The sequence below is a fragment of the Falco cherrug genome, chromosome Z (genome assembly GCF_023634085.1).
Source record: "Falco cherrug isolate bFalChe1 chromosome Z, bFalChe1.pri, whole genome shotgun sequence".
Lineage (NCBI taxonomy): Eukaryota > Metazoa > Chordata > Aves > Falconiformes > Falconidae > Falco > Falco cherrug.
The window spans coordinates 58301030-58319123 of record NC_073720.1 but is presented as its reverse complement, the minus strand read 5'-3'; the positions used below and the strand labels follow the sequence as shown (position 1 = coordinate 58319123).

General features: G+C 37.1%; 1 protein-coding gene across 6 annotated transcripts in view; it reads right to left on the bottom strand.

Annotated features, from left to right (window-relative positions):
• Positions 1 to 3303: 3303 nt before the first annotated feature.
• The window catches only part of PAM (peptidylglycine alpha-amidating monooxygenase), a 152574-nt gene continuing 137783 nt past the window's right edge, over positions 3304 to 18094 (bottom strand). For 2 of the 6 annotated variants that reach the window (XM_055698922.1, XM_055698925.1), the window contains 10 exons: positions 16331 to 16447; positions 15753 to 15825; positions 14961 to 15174; positions 14097 to 14297; positions 11253 to 11371; positions 10168 to 10267; positions 8742 to 8795; positions 6229 to 6432; positions 4655 to 4711; positions 3304 to 4120 (listed from right to left, as the gene is read on the bottom strand). In XM_055698922.1, coding sequence (XP_055554897.1) covers positions 3945 to 4120; positions 4655 to 4711; positions 6229 to 6432; positions 8742 to 8795; positions 10168 to 10267; positions 11253 to 11371; positions 14097 to 14297; positions 14961 to 15174; positions 15753 to 15825; positions 16331 to 16447 — 1315 coding nt within the window. In that variant the 3' untranslated portion in view covers positions 3304 to 3944. The remainder of the gene's footprint in view (positions 4121 to 4654; positions 4712 to 6228; positions 6433 to 8741; positions 8796 to 10167; positions 10268 to 11252; positions 11372 to 14096; positions 14298 to 14960; positions 15175 to 15752; positions 15826 to 16330; positions 16448 to 18094) is intronic. The other 4 variants (XM_055698923.1, XM_055698926.1, XM_055698924.1 and 1 more) reach the window with 2 other exon arrangements.

The following is an 18094-nucleotide window of genomic DNA, read 5'->3' as shown; positions in this document are numbered from 1 at the left end:
TTTCACATTTAAATATATGTCCTAACATGCAATTAAATCATAAAATTGCTTTTGAATTGCTCAGCAGTGACCTGCTCTCAACTTGTATTGCTAATGCATACACAGTCTTTCAAACAACTTCCCACGTGTGTTTCAATGGCAAGATAAAAATCATGTACCATGACCCACACAATCCTAAGCCTCTGCAGCATAACAGACATTACTGACCTAAAAGTTCTGATAAAATACAAATAAATGCTCTGGCAATAAAGAAGCTGTTGCAATTTACTTCATTGATCTATAAATCTTCATTAACAACTACAGTGCACTACTAATTAGCAAACTCTACTTAATCAAGGTGCTTCCCAAGGAATCAATTTACACCTAATGATACTTGTGGCAAGGACAGCTGCTTAATTGGGATGGTAATTTCATTTAACTGGGACACCTTCCAGTGACTTGGCTGACAACCTGCATGTTACAGTTGAGTGCATCCTCCTCATGGCAGCTTGCAGTTGCCCTGTTCTGCCCTCACAGCTGGTTCACAGCGAGCTACTGAAAATCTGATGCTGCTTGCCAGTGGAGAGTGGCCACCTTGCCATCACTGAAGGACTGCCAGTATGTCAGACTATTCAAAACAGGGAGATGCTTGATACTGTACTACCACAGGGAAACGTGATTAGCTACTTCATCAGCCTAATTTTAATGAAAATATTCAGTCTCTACAACAGCTGGGATTCCTCCATCTTAAAAAGGCTTAAGAAAAGATTAATCAGCAATTCATGATAGTTAGTGTCATGTCTTTGAAGTCTTAAAATGTGCAATTCCATGTCGTTTATTAAAAAGCAGTCTTAACTCAGACAATTGCTGAAACTATTAACAACATAGAGTCCAAATCCACTAGCTGAGATTGAATAACCAGTATTCAATATTTAATATATACCTAGTAATATTAGCACATAGAACCTGCTAGGATGGAGGTCTGCTGGCTTATTAAACGTGAGAGTTATGATTACAGAAAGCATATGTCTTCTTTTCTTTTTACATGAATTTTCTATAACATCTCTGGTACATTGTTTTCATAAGATGCAGTGTTAATAAGAACTAAAGAACATTCCGTGCCTTCAGGCAGGTTCAGATTTTCTGCCAGTGCACCTGTATGAAATTAAAGCATGCAACTTGAGGTGCTGAAGTTTGCTTGCTGCTGTCAAGTAGTTTGTTGCCTGTCAACGCAGGCATCAAAGAATCACAGAATGATTTGAGTTGGAAGTGACTCTGCTCATCTAGTTCCACCCTCCCTGCATGGGCAGGGACACCTTCCACTAGACCAGGTTGCTCAAAGCCCCATCCAACCTGGCCTCCGACACTTCCAAGGATGGGGCATCCACAGCTTCTCTGGGAAACCTGTTCAAGTCTCACCAACCATAAAGTAAACAAATTCTTCCTAATATCCATTCTAAATGTACCCGCTTCTAGTTTAAAACCATTGTCCCTTGTCCTATCCCTACAGGCCTTGGTAAAAGGTCTGTCTCTTACAAGCCTGCTTTAAGTACTGAAAGGCCGAAATAAGCTCTTCTCGGAACCTTCTCTTCTCCAGGCTGAATAACCCCAACTCTCAGCCTCTCTCCAAAGGAGGGGTGTTCCATCCCTCTGATCATTTTTGTGGCCCTCTTCTGGATCCACAAGAGGTCAATGTCCTTCTTGTGCTGGAGACCCCAGAGCTGTGTGCAAGTGGGACTTCAAGAGAGCAGAGCAGAGGGGAAGAATCTCTTCCCTCAACATACTTCTCCTTATGCAGCCCAGGATTTTTGGTAGAGACCCACCTCTGAATTCCAGAGAGCAGAGAGTATTGCAAATGTTGAATTAATCCGTTTTAGCTGGTACTTGCAATTACTTTTAAAACTTTAAAAAACTTAAAAAAACCCCAACAATTACAGTTCAGCTACTCCCCCTTAACAAAGCAACTTTTTAACGGGAGATAAGGATCAAATAAAGGAAAGGAGCAAGCAGGCAGCTGCATATTATCTGCATCGACCTAACACCATGGAGGCAGAGAACACCCCACATCAGATGGACATAAATGAGCTATCTAAATGTTAGAAAATATACCTTTACTGATCACTTTTGAGAAAAGCCTGTGAACTTTCAGAACTGATGCCACATAATCACCTGTGATAGTGGTGCCCCCACACCTTTCTTAACCGGTCTCCTTAAAAACTTCCTGTAAACTACCTGTTATCTTTGCAGACAGCTTTAGAAGATCCTTCCCAACTACCTTATTTATTTTTAATCATATACAGGGAGATCAAGGCCACAGCTAAAAATAACAGGCAGAAACAGGCTGTTTCCTTGTAACATTAGGAAAACAGAAATTAGCAGGAGAGGAAGCAACTTAAGAGGATGCACCAAATACATACAACATGAAACTGAGCCTTGTACTCAGTATTTTAGAAAGCTATCCTGGAGATTTCTCTATACTGGAGAAAAAATGACCTGTCAAGGATTTTAAGTTTTGGTTGCTGAAAAAGGAGATTTATAAAATCTTGCTGAGGGAGGAAATCTTGTCTTCTTCTCCGCTATCACCCTTATTCCTGCAAAAAACATCTGGCAAAACCTGTGCCACAAGGAGCCTATTTTTCAAGCTCAGCACCAGCAATAGCTATTACAACACCGCAATGATGATAAAGAAAGCTGTTTCATGAAACCCTGTGGCAATTACAGCTGTGTACACTCTACTTATAATACATGTTTTAAAAGGAGATTAATCACGCTCTGATCCTCAAACTAGACTCATAAATTATGATGACGTCACACAATGATTCACACTTCAGATGACTCATACAGCCAGGATCATCACCTAGCAGGTCTTCTACAGGTCTCATGTTCAATGAGTAAACACATTATGGGATTGAGGACTCCTGTTGTATGTATGAAAAAGGAAGTGTGGAGAAACAAGAAAATCAGTACTACAAATCAGAATTAGATGCCTACCCTGACTAATTTGCATAGTTAATTTGAGACACAGGTTTCCTCTTAGCTGTGACCATGTTTTATTAAATAGCCTGCAATTTTATTATACAAGTAAAATTCCTCTTCAAATGTTTAAGCTTGACTTTGTACATGTATGTAAATTATTAGTCTTTAAAAAAAAAAGCTTCTGACATAGCAAAATATTTTTCCATCTTCCATACAAAACAGTACTTTCTCTCTGCTGGTAGAAGACATCAAGTTTTTTACTGTATTAAGTGGTCTGTGTAACACTTACAAAAGTTATATACAAAAAACTTAAAAGTATGCAAAAATTCCAAAGTACACTCCGACAGCTAATGCTCTGCGAATACTTTATTACACAAATTACATTCAGCTTCTGAAAATAGTGTTCTAACAGTGATAGCATCTAAAAATAAGACATCCCAGAAACACAGCAAGTTAGGAAGAAGAAAAAAAATTAAATAGAGACTTTTTTATTTCCTTCAATGCAATATAATGTTAGTGATTTTAAAAAAATAGAAGAAGATTTAGCAGCTTCATTTTCTTGTGGCACTGTATTTTCTCTGTACTGCAACAGGTTAAGGACATTGAAGAGGAAAGGCACACAACAGAAACTGGCAACTGAATAGCTATGGGAAAAATACTTTGATGAAGCAGATAGTAAGACTTATTTACAGGATCCCCAAATTGTGATGAGAAACTACTACTGCTTTAAATCAGTGCTGCAATTATAAGACTGTATGCTTTATTAAGGTGTTCACATAAAAAACAATGGCACTGAAATGGAACTTCCATACACTCCTCCATTTAAAAAACAGAACTCAAAAACAAACAAAAGTCAAAGGAACCAGTGTACAGCCCCACACAGACTAGTACAGTTTACTATTAAATACACAAAATCTTCAACGTGCTTAAGGGAAAAGGAATCTGACATTCTGGGTTGAATTGTATAATGGAGAACTCAAAGGCTGGTTTCAGGATGATGAAGGTGCTGGTGGAGGTGCTGAACACTCTTCCTCTGAATCTGTGCCATCATCTTCATCTTTTTCTTGATCACTTCCTTCAGTGCTCAGTCGGTCAAAGCCTTTTCGGCTGTAGCCTTTGTGACTTGCAAAGAAGTTTCCAAGGTTAAGGCCACCGCCGCCTTTCCCTGTGGAAAGGCAAGGCTTGTCATACAGTTTGCTTTACTGTACGGGGGGAATAAAAATCTATCTGCTCATTCAGTGGTACAGTGGAGCTTATTTTGAGTTTCCTTCCAGAAACTGTTCTTAAACATCAGCACATAAGCCACAAAAGCTAAGTTTATAGGAAAGAAGGCAAGTCATCTTTGAAGCAGAAGCCCCAAACTACCTTTTTCAGCACCCACTGTTTCATTAAGTCTTTAGAAAGGCTATCTGTGTGCCTACCCATTTGCCCTTTGTCTCAAAGTGCTTCACTGCATTCACCAGATCCACAGATAACACATTATTACTGCTTTCCCACTGGTAGTGACACATCCTTTTCAGCAGGCAGATAATAATGGATGAAAAGTATCGTAAAAGATATTTCCACAAAAAACCTGAGGTATGCCCCCAATCCTTCTTCTGAGAAAGTTCCATCAAATCTGTTACTCAACTAGAAGTGAATACAGAAAAAAGCCTCCAGTTACTGCATTCTTAAAAAACCTCCAGCGACTCAGACTTACCTCTAAGTCTGCCTAAAATTCTCCCTGAACTTGAATCAAGTTTGTGTTCCCCATCAGCTGAAAAATAAGGTAATTTCAGAAATAAGCTAAAAAAATCACATTCCATAATTAAATAATGATCTGTATTTTCTGATACAAAGTACATTCAACAAATTGATCATCAGCTCTAAGAAACAAAACTGGTACTTTTCAGCTTCTTGATTAAAGTGAAATTATACTTCCTAATAAAATTATCATACCATAGATGTTCAGTTCATGACAATTCAGCCATTAAGAAGATTTGAATGTAAGTTATTTCTGAGATTTTCATTCCCTCAACTGTTCACTGATGTTACTGTGAAGAGTTTACAGGAAGGACAAGAACTTCATAATTTATAATGTGCAGAACTTCATTCTAGCACACTGCAAAATATAGCTTGACATTTGAAATGGTATAGATTCCCTTCAGACAAGACTGGCTTTCGGATGAACTTTCCCCCCAGCCCTCACAAACTATATCCTCCTCCCTGGCATCTCTTTCTGTCCTTTGTCCTAAGACAAATTAAATGCCACGACTAAACTGTCTTTTCCTATATACTAGTCAGTTCCCATAAATCCATGCAAGAAGTTTACTTTGCTCTTTGACACAGTAAATTCAAGCGCTGCTTGAATCCAAATGGAATGCACGGATACTATTGTGGAGCATATCCATTAGAAGCAGTACTGCTGTAGTCTACAGTATTAGCACATGTGATGTGCTAAACACGTTTGAACACAAAGAGTCGGGAAGCTGCACACTGAAATCTTCAAATAAAATACATCCAGCTAGGTTGCACAGCAATATTAGTTCACTGAGTTACCTCCTCTGTCCTAGTATGTCCTAGTCAGTGGCAGAATGTGTTATTTATCTGTTCCATGTAAATTTTCTTCTTTTCATGAGAATATTTTGATGAAAAATATTTATGCAATACAAAATAACAAACTCCTACTGCATGCTACCAGTTTCTCAAAAGTAATGTTATTATATAATAGGAATTAAGAAAAAATATACATAGCATTGTTAAGCACCAATTAAAGCTCTCACAGCAATGGATGGAGGTGCATTATGGAAACATATCTGAGTCACAAAATGCACGAGGTAGTAGTGAAAAGTAACATATAATCTCTTGTAAATGTTATTTGCATTTTGCTTATACCTTCGTAATACCCATAGAGTCTATTGTTCGCAACAATCTAAAGATCCCAAGCTGAAAATCAAACTATGCCCAGAGTATGAAAACTTGTGTATTCTAAAAACTAACATGAATGTATTCTAGTTGTTTCTGAGACACAAATTTTCAGCTTGACACCAATTGAAGTTTTAGATACATGTTCACTTTTCAAAGGCAGTGGCTTTGAGATGCAGTATCAAAAACATTGGGGGATGCAGTTGCTGTGTGCATGCTGATTTGCAGTTTTCATGCAGTGTCACAGTAACTGTTCAGAAAGCTAAAGGGATGGTAAACCTCTCCCTTCATATTCTCATCCCTCACTGTTCAGTGACATTTTGAACTGGAATAATAAAAGCCTGTTCTCTTAGAGTTACTCTCAGTTACCTCCATAGACAGTTGTCTTCCTCCACCGAATAAATACTAAAATTGCCAGCAGGACAACAACAGGGATAATTAGAAGAGTTGTAATAAGAACAAAGGGCACTCCAGTGCTGGCCTGTTGCACCGAATGTTGTTTTTCCTGCTTCTTTACAGGGTCTGTCGATTCCGGTTTGCTTTTCAATCTGGCTTCTACAATTGCTTCTGACTCTTTAAAAAGAAGACAATTTCAGTATGCAATCCATATGCATCAAGCAACACAGAACATGGCATTAGAGAACAAGTTAGAATATGTGAAGCGTTGAGTAGCAAGGAAACAAAAGACAAGCATTTATGGAGAGACATTTTTAGCTCTTGCTGATGCTACCCCAAATGTAAGGCAGAGAGAGTCTGAACGGTATCACTGACTAACAAAGATGCCCTCCCCTTTCCTAGAATGGAGAAAGAAGAGGTGTCAGGCAGTTTTGTCTTGAAAAGTATCTGTAATTTAAAATATAGGAAAATCCTCAAAAGATCTATTTTTGAAACAGGTGTGTGATGTGGTATCAAACAAAAATATACTTTTGATAATAACACTTCCAGAAGAATATAGAAATCCAGCATGTGCTGTATTTTCATAAACAAAAAGGAAAGCATTTAAAGTTCCTTTTAATAAACTTGTGACAAGGGTTAAATTTTCAGAACTGCTACATCCTGTGAAGGAACTCTGGCTCTGTAAATCTGGAGAGCTTTTGAAAACTGCATCCAATCATTCCTGACTAATTTGTTACCTCTCCACCTACATGGAGAAAAATAATTTCAGTAAAATTCTCCATGCTGTTCTCTGTGTGGAGAAAGGATCACATGCTTTGTGCTAACTTTTAATGAGTAAAACCATATATATATATAGTCTGACTTAACTGCATGTCTTAAGAAGTAACTGCATCAGAACTACTCTGGATCAACTCTGTTGATTCTGTGTCAAACTTAATATGATGTTCTGTTCTGAAAGAACAGCAAATGCTGCAGTTTACACTTAACACTAATACGATGATAACAATGATATCATTGTTATCACTAATACAATGATAAAAATGATACAATGATAACATGCTGTCTGTTCAAGTAGTAGTTATAGCCAAGAGCAATTTTCCTCCACCGTCTTGCCCACCTCTGGGCAAAGCTATAGTTCTCCACATGCTTTCCCTGGCTTCACAGCAGTGTAAGTGATAGTAACAGCTCGTTACCAGGAGGCTGAGGAAGTACAGGCCACTCCTGTCTGTTTATTAAGCAGAAGATGACACAAAGTCCATTGGTTATCTGTTTTCTTCAGGTGGAGTTGAAAGATGTTAATTTCTGCTTACCTACCCTAAGCAGTTTACAGATTGTTACTTAAAAACTGTTTCTTACCCTGCTGATACTATTGCATTTTTCTCTAACATTAGAAGTGTGAGCTAGCATTCTATCTTCCTAAAGAAAATCAAAATGCATTAATATATCCCTAGATTTGTTGCACTGTGGATGCTGTAATGTCACCTCCTCCCTTTTGAGTGCTTCAGAATAAAAGATAAAATAAAAGGGTAACAGTTTCAGCAATAAGGATTTCATTGTTTTATAATGTCAGTCTCCTTTATTCTACTTTATTCTGTATGCCTGGAACTGGCAGTTGGGATCTTTTGGTATTTTCCTTTGTCTGCATATCCATGCCTAAAGCAAACCACACAACCTCTGAATTCAACCAAAGAAAAACAGTTAAGAACATCTGAACATTTTATAAATGCGTCTTGGTAACGTGGTACTGTTTTTCGGTAAAGGAAACTAACTTTTCCTTTTCAACCTACTTAACTGAATACAAATGGTTAAAATTACTTTTAATCTTCCCAAATTGCTATTTTACCCCTTTAATCTCTCTACGTACATTTATCTCCTTATATTAAGTTTCTACATGTTTTCATTTTCTGGGTTTTTTTTTTCATTTTCATGCAATAAATTGAAAAAAAAAAAAAAAGCTGTAGAATTAGGGAAATAAATCTAAATAGAAAAAAAGTAATTGTTGCCATACGGTGTGACTGGCAAGGCTATGTACTGAAAGACTATACAGAAAGACAAACCAATTGCCGTTTGAAACACCCCTTTTTTGGTGGTTGAGGGTTGTGGAGCAGGGGGAAGGGTGCTGGGGAGTAACAATCACAGTTGTATTTCAGAGCTATTTCTGCATCCCACAGAGATACCAATCTGGACCATACCAGATAGTGGTACGGAATTAATCCACTAGTTACGTTTTTATCTTAGTGTCTGTGAAGCAGCTGTCATCAGTGCTAATGAAATGTTTAGATTGGCTGCAAAATAGTGTCTACTAAGTAACAGGGTTATAAGCTGCTTTCTAGTGCTTCCTATGCTGGCTCATTTTCTCTCTATGAAATGATGGTGAAAAACAAAACAATCAAATTAGTTAGCATTTTTCCTTCCAACTTTGCAGAAGCAGTCCTAGTCCATGTGAAAATACTGGTTCCTTCATTTCCATTACAAATCGGACTAACCTTTTATTTCCTGTACCTCAATACCAGCCTTTTTAACTGACCGATGTTCCATTTCTGTAAAACAAAATGACCCTTCAGGACAACTGACATTTCAGAAAGACATCTGGTGACATTTTCCTGTTAGCTTTCTCAAGTGTACAGTACAATCCTACAGTAAACAATCCCGTCAGCACCTGAACTTCAACAAGGAGAGTCAATACAAACCATTACAAGCTTACAAGGCCATGGCAAAAAGAAAACTTAATTCATGAAGGGTGTTTGCAATAATTAACTCATGCCGCAGAGATTTTACGGGCATGTGTAAAGGCTCAGGGAGTCCCACAAAAAAACCCCTGTTAATTATAATCAAAATCACAACGGATTAAAGGCTGGCTAAATCAGGGCTCCTTAGCTACTGCAGTTTTATACTGCAGCAAAAGCTAAAGAGAAAATTATATGCAAGGGCTTTCCTTAACTAATCTGTAAGTGATCAATAATTCCATTTCCCCCCCCTCATATTTCTTTGAATAAAAGCCTAGGAGTGTTCTTGTTCATGTTACTATATGCAGAAAAATCCATATCCAGTGAGAAGTAAAATTTATCTAGTCCAGTCTCCTGTTAGAGCACCTAATACCAGATGCCCCAAAGGAAAATTCATGAATTATAAACAGACAAATACGGAATAACTAGTTTAGTCAGAAGTTAATTTATAACAGCAGACTCTAACTGGGATGACTAACACGCTGAAGCCTGAGGCTTCATCTGTCTCATACATTTTTTATCCAACATAATGTAACAGTGGATTATATTTTTATTCATGTAAAATATTTAATCTCTTTCTGAATTCTTCTAAATTGATGTCTGAATAATCAGGTCCCTCTCCCTGAAGCCAAGATGCCTGCCTTGGGGGTTACTAGATTAAAATGAGGAAGTGTTTCCACTTCATGGAAATGGGACTTCAAATTATACTAGATTCATTTTCTAATGATAAATATTCCCAATGAAATTAATATAAATTTTAAATTGACTTGTCTTTTTACTTCAGCCCCTGGGGGTTTCCTGTATGATAACCTCAAAAGAAGCAGTTGATTTCTCAGCAAATGATACATTAGAATTAACTAAGATGCTAAAGAGTCATACGTTAGTTTAAGCAGGTACTGACATGACAAGGGATAGATCTACCATGAGGCAAATGCATTTTGATTCCTCCTGTGACAAACGAACTCATGCTTTCAGGACTTTTGTTTGACAAAGCATGTAGCCATGCTAAAGAATGGCCTTTTAATGAAAACTGAGCAGCAGCACACAACTTCTGCAGGCAGAGCTTGTAGTGTATTTAAATCATTGTCATTAAGCTACCAGGTTGCTGGCCAGTGCTACCAGATAAGTGGTACTGATCGAGGATACAAAATGTGAACTTGTGACGTTGAGAACAAAAATAACATACTTTCTGTGGACACAAACTTCCACACTGCTCTTGCAAGAACATCTCCAACGTATACTGTTTTATCTTCAGAGGCGACAACATCATGTGGCATCTCAAAGCTCTGTGAAGATAAGCAGGTACAGGTTACTCTAAAGTCTTGGCACATCCACGAGGCCTCCTTAACCTTGAACTTGAGATTGGTCATATTCAGTCCTTAGAGTGGAAAATGCAGCAGGTGCTGGTGTGAATGCCTAACATGAGTGAAGGGAGAGAAATTCCATTTCTATTGGATGTTTGCCTTCTCCAGGGGTAACAAGGAGACTATTTGACGTATTCATGATAAACAGGTTTTGCATTTATAACACTTAAATTCCTATTCTTGCATTCAGTTTTATCCAGTGAAATATAAACTAAAATTATCATGAATCTTGGTTTGAGGCCCACATATTTATTTTTCCTGAGTTTATATGCAACACAGCTATTTGCTATACTCAGAAAAAAGTAACCCTTAATATAATTTTAAACTGGACTGCAAATAACAGAGTATATGTGTTACCCAGGAACAGGAATCTTAACATTCATTCTTTAGTCTAATACAATCTATGGAAACTTTTTTTTAAACAAACATAATTTTTATGTACAATACAGTATGAAAAACATTTAGCCTTAACTTCCACACTACTCTTCTGTAAGGAAGGGATGCAACTATATAGTTGAGTATTATTTCTGCTTAGGGATATACTCTATTTTTTGACAAATTTATAACATACAGATATATGAATATTTCAAGTCATTCACTCTTTTACATTAGCTTCTAAGAACTGTCTGTCGGCAAAAAAGTAAGCTTATTCTGACTGAAGGTATTATTGGTAGGAATCATCTTGAAGCTAGTATAATTTTCAAATGTGTTCCACATGTAGAAACTGGGACCCAAAACTGTAGTGTCTTTATTAAGTTAATATTGTAAATAATTCCTTTTGAATACCTTACACTATAAAACATCTTATTTCCTGTAACAGTCTGACAAAAATTGGAGAAGTAGGATGTTACCAACATTCTCATATATATCTAATTATATGCACCAGGCACTCTGTGCAATACTCTACCTTTCTAAGCGGAATAAAAGTAGAAATTATTTCTCCAGTGGAGAAGTTCATCACAAATCCTTGCACTGGTTCTGTCTCTCCAGGATAAGGCATTCCATTAACTGCAAAGAGGAGACCACCTGCAACAACATTAAATATGCTTTAAGAACCTACACATAGCAAACTGCAGTGAAGATGAACTGTAAAGGTTTAGATGAAAAAGGCTGTCTGAAAGAAACAGATGGAGAGAAATGTAACTCAATAGGAACCTAAATCACAACAGGATAGGATAGTTAAGTAACGTAAAACAGGTGAATGTTTGGCATTTAAGAGATGCACACTTTGTCCAAATGAGAACAAGCAAGGCAGTATTTTACAGATTGGTTAAATGCGAAAACAAAAAGCACTAAGAAAAATAAGCTGAAGAATGCTTTGCTAAGGACGCCTTGATCTAATAATGAAAAGTTCTTTAAATGCATCAACAGCAGAAAGTCAGCTAGGGAATCAGTGGGACCACAAGAGGAAAAGGTGCGAAAGGGGGACTCGGAGATCTTCAGTTTTTGTCAGTTTTTTCTGTTGGCTATGTTGCAGATATTCTGACACTCAATTTTTTTCATAGCAAAGAGGTCAGAGGAGCCAGCTCAGCTGGAAGGAGGTACTCTAAACGTGGTAGACAAGTTGGAGGTTAATAATTCACCAGGTTTGGAAGACATTCACCCAAGTTCAGAAGGAATTCAAATGTGAAATTACAGACCTCACGCCAAGCTGAGTAACCTAGCACTGTAAACAGCCACTCCTCCAGAAGACTTGCAGGCTGTCAAAGTAATGCCCACCTACAAGAAGGGCTCAAAAGAGTCCTGGGGAACTACAGGTCAACAATTCTGGCTTCCATCCCCAGTGAGATGGTAGAATCCATAATGAAGAGAAATACATGGGAAGTGTGGCCTGTTGGAAACAAGTTGGTATGGCTTCTTTAAGGTGAAATTGTGCCCTCTCCTCCTGAACAAGGAGAAAAAGCACACAGGTAAAGGAGATTCTGTAGACATGCCTGGATTTTCAGAAAATATTTGACAAGGTTGCACATCACAGTTTATTAAAGAATGTGAGTTGTCATAGGGCTGAATGAAAGATCCATTAGTGAACAGGAAGCAAAAAGCAGCACTTAAGGGCAGAGCTTATAATTTTTCAGGATAGAGAAGTCTGAGTAGCGCAATGAACTCCTGAACCCTGCAGAGATCACAGCCAGAAACAATTTCATTCAACAGTCTTCATCAGTGACCTGAAAAATGGAGCCAACAGTGAAATCTCCCTGTCTGAGGAAGGCACCGAGTTCTATAGAGTAGTCAAAAGCTTGATGATACTGAGAAAGTCCAGAAAGACTTTTTATAAGAATGAGTTTCAGACAGATGGCAGAACTGCTTCAGCAAAGACAAATATAGATCGATGTTTCTGCAAAAAAATAATCTAGATCATGCCAAAGTGATGTTTAGCTTGGAAGTGGCAGCTACAACTCAGGAGAGACATCTCCAAGCCATTACTAGAAGGTCTCTGAAATCTTTGGCTCCATGTACAGTGACAGCCAAAAGTTCAACAGAATGTTGGGCATCATCAGGAAAAGGATTAGGAATGGAGGGGATAGTTCTGCCACTAGCATGCCCACATCTTGAGTACTGAGTGCTTTTTTACTCTGCATCTCAAGAGGGTCCTAACACAGTTAAAGATGCTAGAGAAGAAAGGCAAGAACTACAACAATCAAGGGGCTGAAGCAATTTAATGGCTTATGGGGAGAGACTAAGGGGGCTGGGGTTCTCCTTGGGGAGGAGAAGGCTAAGAAGGAGCAGATATGGGGAATGTGGAACTATTATTCACCAATTCCCAAAATACTAGGACGAAGAAACACTCGATGAAAGTATGTCACTTTTTTAAATTAAAAAAATAAAGTGGGTAATGTATTTCTGGACCCTGTACCTGCAGGAGGTTAAGGAGACAGACAGTACAAGCCAGTTCAAAATGGGATTAGGAAAACTTATGGTCAACTGGTCTATAGAAAGATACTACAAAGAAGTCAGAAGCTACCTCCTAACACCCTTAAATAAAGTGCATGCGGATGCACACAGAGCAGGAGAGGAACAGACCAGAAAATGCAGCCAGGCTTACAGAGTCTCCTTAGAGTGCCTCTTGCTGCCGCTGTCAGAGACAGAGCTATAGGTGTCAAGTAACTCATCCAGTACAGCATTTCTTATGTTCTTGTCAGATGCAAGAGAGAGAACCTTGGTATTAAATCTGATATAAAATACTGAGTCAGGAGCCTGACATGCCAAAATTCCTTGTCCAGTTCTTGACATTTACATTACCTTTAGTATCAGCACTAAAAATCTAACCCCAGAACTCAATACAGTAATTGTTAACCAGACTGTGACAGTAAAAACCACAACTTTTTCAAAATGTTTGCTTTCAGATTTTTTGTTTTATAAACCCCAAAACTTCTATTTTTTTTCTTGATAGTTTGGAACCTCTTTATTTTGCTCTCTTCAATGGAGCTTGAAATGAGTACTTTAAAATGCTATTAACTAATTACTGACACTGCAGTCACTAGGAAGTAAACAAATTATCCACTTGTTGACATCACATTTAGGGAGTCTAATCAGTCGTTTCTCAGAAAAGAGACTACATGCAAGCTTCTCTCATCCCACAATTAGGGAAACAGGATAGTTCTAAAATTTTCCATTACATCAGCTCTACTTTGCAAGATAATAAATACCTAGCTTAAGATAACACAATAGCATTCTTGAAATAACACTGTTTACTGTGACATACTGGCACAAAACAACTACTTGAAATCTGAAGAACAGGAAAAAAGATTACCTGGAACGTATGAAACTGCAAACAACTCTCTTCCAAATGATTTGTGCTTGATCTCTCTTAGGAACTCCCCAGTCTCTAACCTGAAGCACTGAATTCGACCATTTTCCCTGTCTGCAACACACAGCTGATTGAAGTCAGGGATCAGGGCTAAGCTGTGAGGGATATGAAACTGTCCAGGTCTGGCTCTGCCTGAAGAAGTCTCTGCAATACAAAATATCCCGGTTTGTGTTAAAGTACACACTGAAACTATCAGTTTTATTTAGAAAGAGCAGTATGTCACATAACACAATGTAACACTGGCAAAAGAATAAAGTCAGCTTGCTTGCTTCTCCTAGCAGTTTTACTTGTTTAGGTAGGTAAACTGTGGTAGTCTTCTGCATTGACTTTGTAAATCCTGAACTTATGAATTCGGTATTTCCCTATAATATTTGGCATAGTTTAATGCCTGATACATAAATCTGAGTCAGGCAGAAATCTAATTATTCATAAAACTTAAAATAGATGGGATCATGGCATAAATCTTGTGAAAATGGTAAAGGTTTACACAATTTGATCAAATGTTTAAGAAAAAAACCCAAGATTTTTGTGAAAGTCAGAACATTTTCTGGATGACAGGACACGCCAACACTTGTACTGAAAGCATGCTAAAAAATTCCCATTTTTTATTTTTAGTGAACAGAAAACTACTACAAGTAGCTGTATGAACAGAAGAGAGAAAATTGGAATCCAGTGACAAAGTTGAACTTCAGCTAGGGCCTGGAAGGTATTTCAGTAATAGAAATTTATAAATAAAAGTAATAGTAACATCAGCAATCTCATGGTTCATGATAACAGCAGTATGGGTAAAGTACCAAGAGCTCTGACCTGTACCTTCTCCCCACTGCATCACGTACAATCCATTTGGAGAGAACTGAATGATTCGACTGTTACAGTAGCCATCAGAAACATAAATGCTGCCAGTGATCGGATCCACAGCCACATCAGTTGGTTGACAGAAATGATTTCTGTCACTGCCTGGTTGCAAAGCTACTCCTAAGATCAGTAATGGTTCTTTGTCATCTGCTCCCAGTTTGAAAACCTTTTTTGTCAGTCAATGGGAAAAGAGAAGACGTTTCAGTTATGGAAGGTAAAATATAAAAGGGATGACTGCCTATTGAAAAATACCTATTATTAAAATAGACTTCTATGGTGTATAAAACAAATTTATGTACCAAACATAATCTTAATATATTGACTATGACATCTATTATTGGGTTTTTTATAATGTTGATTCTAGGAAATGTCTGCCTAAAATATAAATTTCCTGTGATTACAGCAAATGAATTGGTTTCACATTCTGGACTTAAGTATATAGGAGAATTGAGAAGCAAAGATGTAACAGAAAAAACTGTTCTTTTCAAAAGAATAATTGTTTTAAAACAGATACTTTTATTTCTGAATACTATGTCCACGTAGCAAATTGTTAAACACAACTACATTCCATGATGGCCAACAGGGGTCAATTTCTGTTCTTGATGTTTATCTATGTTTACTTACTCTGTTCTTAATGTTTATCTTAACAGGCCTAGATAAATGATTTATGTCAAATCTCTAGGAAAATAAAAACATTTTTTAGCAAAATATTAAGGTCCTGGTCTTAAAACTTCAAAAACATACCTGATGGAGAGCTACATCAGTGACCCAGTAGTTACCATTTTTATCTATACTCAGACCATGTGGTAAATAAAATCTGCAAGCATAAATGTAGAAGAATCAAGTTAAAAATTTCTTTTTGGAAGAATGATGGAGATGTGAAGTTTCACTTTCTATCTACAGATCAACAAATGCTGTAGATATTAACTACCTGCTGTATTTAATGAAAAAAGTAGCTTTACAGGACAGAATTTTCTTAACAGGTGTGTCTCAGCTCAGAAACCCAGTTGATCTCTGGTATCTCACTCAGGCTAATATTTGGTATCTTTAAGGACAATACACAACACTCATGAGCTCGGCATTTCTGTTAATCTAGCTGGTAGATTAAATTGTACTAATTGCTAGAAAGCAGAGACAATAAAGATGGCAAACTACCTTTAATAGTTGTTGATTTTGTATTTATTCTTTATGTATTAATTTAAATAAACTCAGAAGCTACAATCACACAATGTAATATAAAACACGTGAAAATGGGTTTGGGTTTTTTTTGAGGAAAATATACAGAAATGTTAGTTCAAATAATAAAAGCAAAAATAACTTACAGACTTTTGCCCATGGAATGAAGCAGTTTTGCATTACTTGGATTCAGGACAAGAATTGTGTTCTGTTCAATTGGTCCAAGTCCTCTTTGCTGATAAACAAATTTGCTATCAAAAGAGCTACACAAAAATAATGGAGTAGAAAGCAACCATTAGAACGCTCACCTGATGAACAACACACATGCAACTTTTAGCTGAGTTTTGTAGTTTAACGCCAGTGTGGGGTTATCAGCTTTTCTTTTTCTTTAAATAAGCCTTATTACATTACTATATGACTGCAGGAGTTACAGTGTTGGATGTCTGTATCTCCTACTGAGGTTAAGACTTCCAAACTAAAAGAACACCAAATGAACACAGCAACAATTAATATAATCCTAAAGCAAGCAAGCAAGTAAAATACTCTTCTTTTTTTTTGTTTGTTTGTTTTCTTTGCCATGGCAAATCAGAAATGGAAAATCAAACAACGAAGCCCAAGTAAAAATACACCTAATCACCAGGGCATAACTGCCTGTAAAAAGTTATACTTTGTACTGTCTAAGGCAGTGTGTGTGTGTGTGTTTGAGTGTCTTTCATTTTTGATTTTTTCAAACACAACTCAATGTTTTGCTAGAGCTTACTATTGTAAGGTTCAGGTCTTATGGTTCTTACCCTTTTCAGAGTGTGCTTGCAGGAGACTATAGGATACGATGTGTATTTCTCCTATCCCCACAACTCTACAGTCAATTTTCAGGGTACATGTAATATATTAATCAAGAACATTTTAAAATGTCATTATTTCAGACATTAACAACATTCCAGAAGACAATTACTAGGCATAAAATTATCATATGCTTAACAAAGCATAAAATATAGTTGTCTGTACCCGTAAAGAGAAGTTGGCCATATTACTCAAACCTGTTGAAATATACGTTCAGCATTTAGTGAACGTAATTAGTGTAAAATTTTTTGAACAAATTTAGAAAATGGTATTTGACTGTGGATGAAAAAAGCGTGAACATAAGACATACTCCCCCACTCCCACCTTGTATTTTTAAATCCATTTGTTAATCCTAAGAGAAACACAGCTATGATTGATGCTACTTTGTAAACAAGAATATACTCTGTAGACACAGAGAAGGCTATGAATAAAGCTATTAAAACTTCATATTGCACAGCCCTAGCAGCATGACCTCTTCATAACATTAAACATTTATATGTCTAGAATTTTCAATGTGGAAAAGCAGTACTGGCTTCATATATAGCCAGAAAAATCTGTGTGACAGGATGTGTTTAAGTTTCTGCATAGGCTATAATTAAAAAATATTTAGATACTACTGCTGTGTATGGTAACTACCTGTGACTATTTATTTGATTTGTCATATAATCAGTAAATAGTTTTCACTACAAATAGTTAAGCACAAGGTGATAGTTACTAAAACTCTATACTGACCCCTTCTAAAACTGTGCTGTGGTGCTATAGGGAGACAGGGTAAACAGTACCGACAGAGAATGGCCCGCTGATGTGTATCTTCTTGTTTAGCCATGGTTCAGCAGGTGTGGTTTTATTCTTTACCATTACTGGCAGCAATCTTCTGTGACAAGTTCTCTTGGCTTTAAACAGTTTTATTTAAAAAGGAGTCTAATACTTCTAGAGGACTTCCTCTAGGTATGGATGACCACAACTGAAGAACCCACACTGGACAGACTGAGCTGATGTTACTAACGTTGTTACTGATCAGCACAGCTGAACATACAACAGAATAGGTATTGTACAAAAATATCCACAGA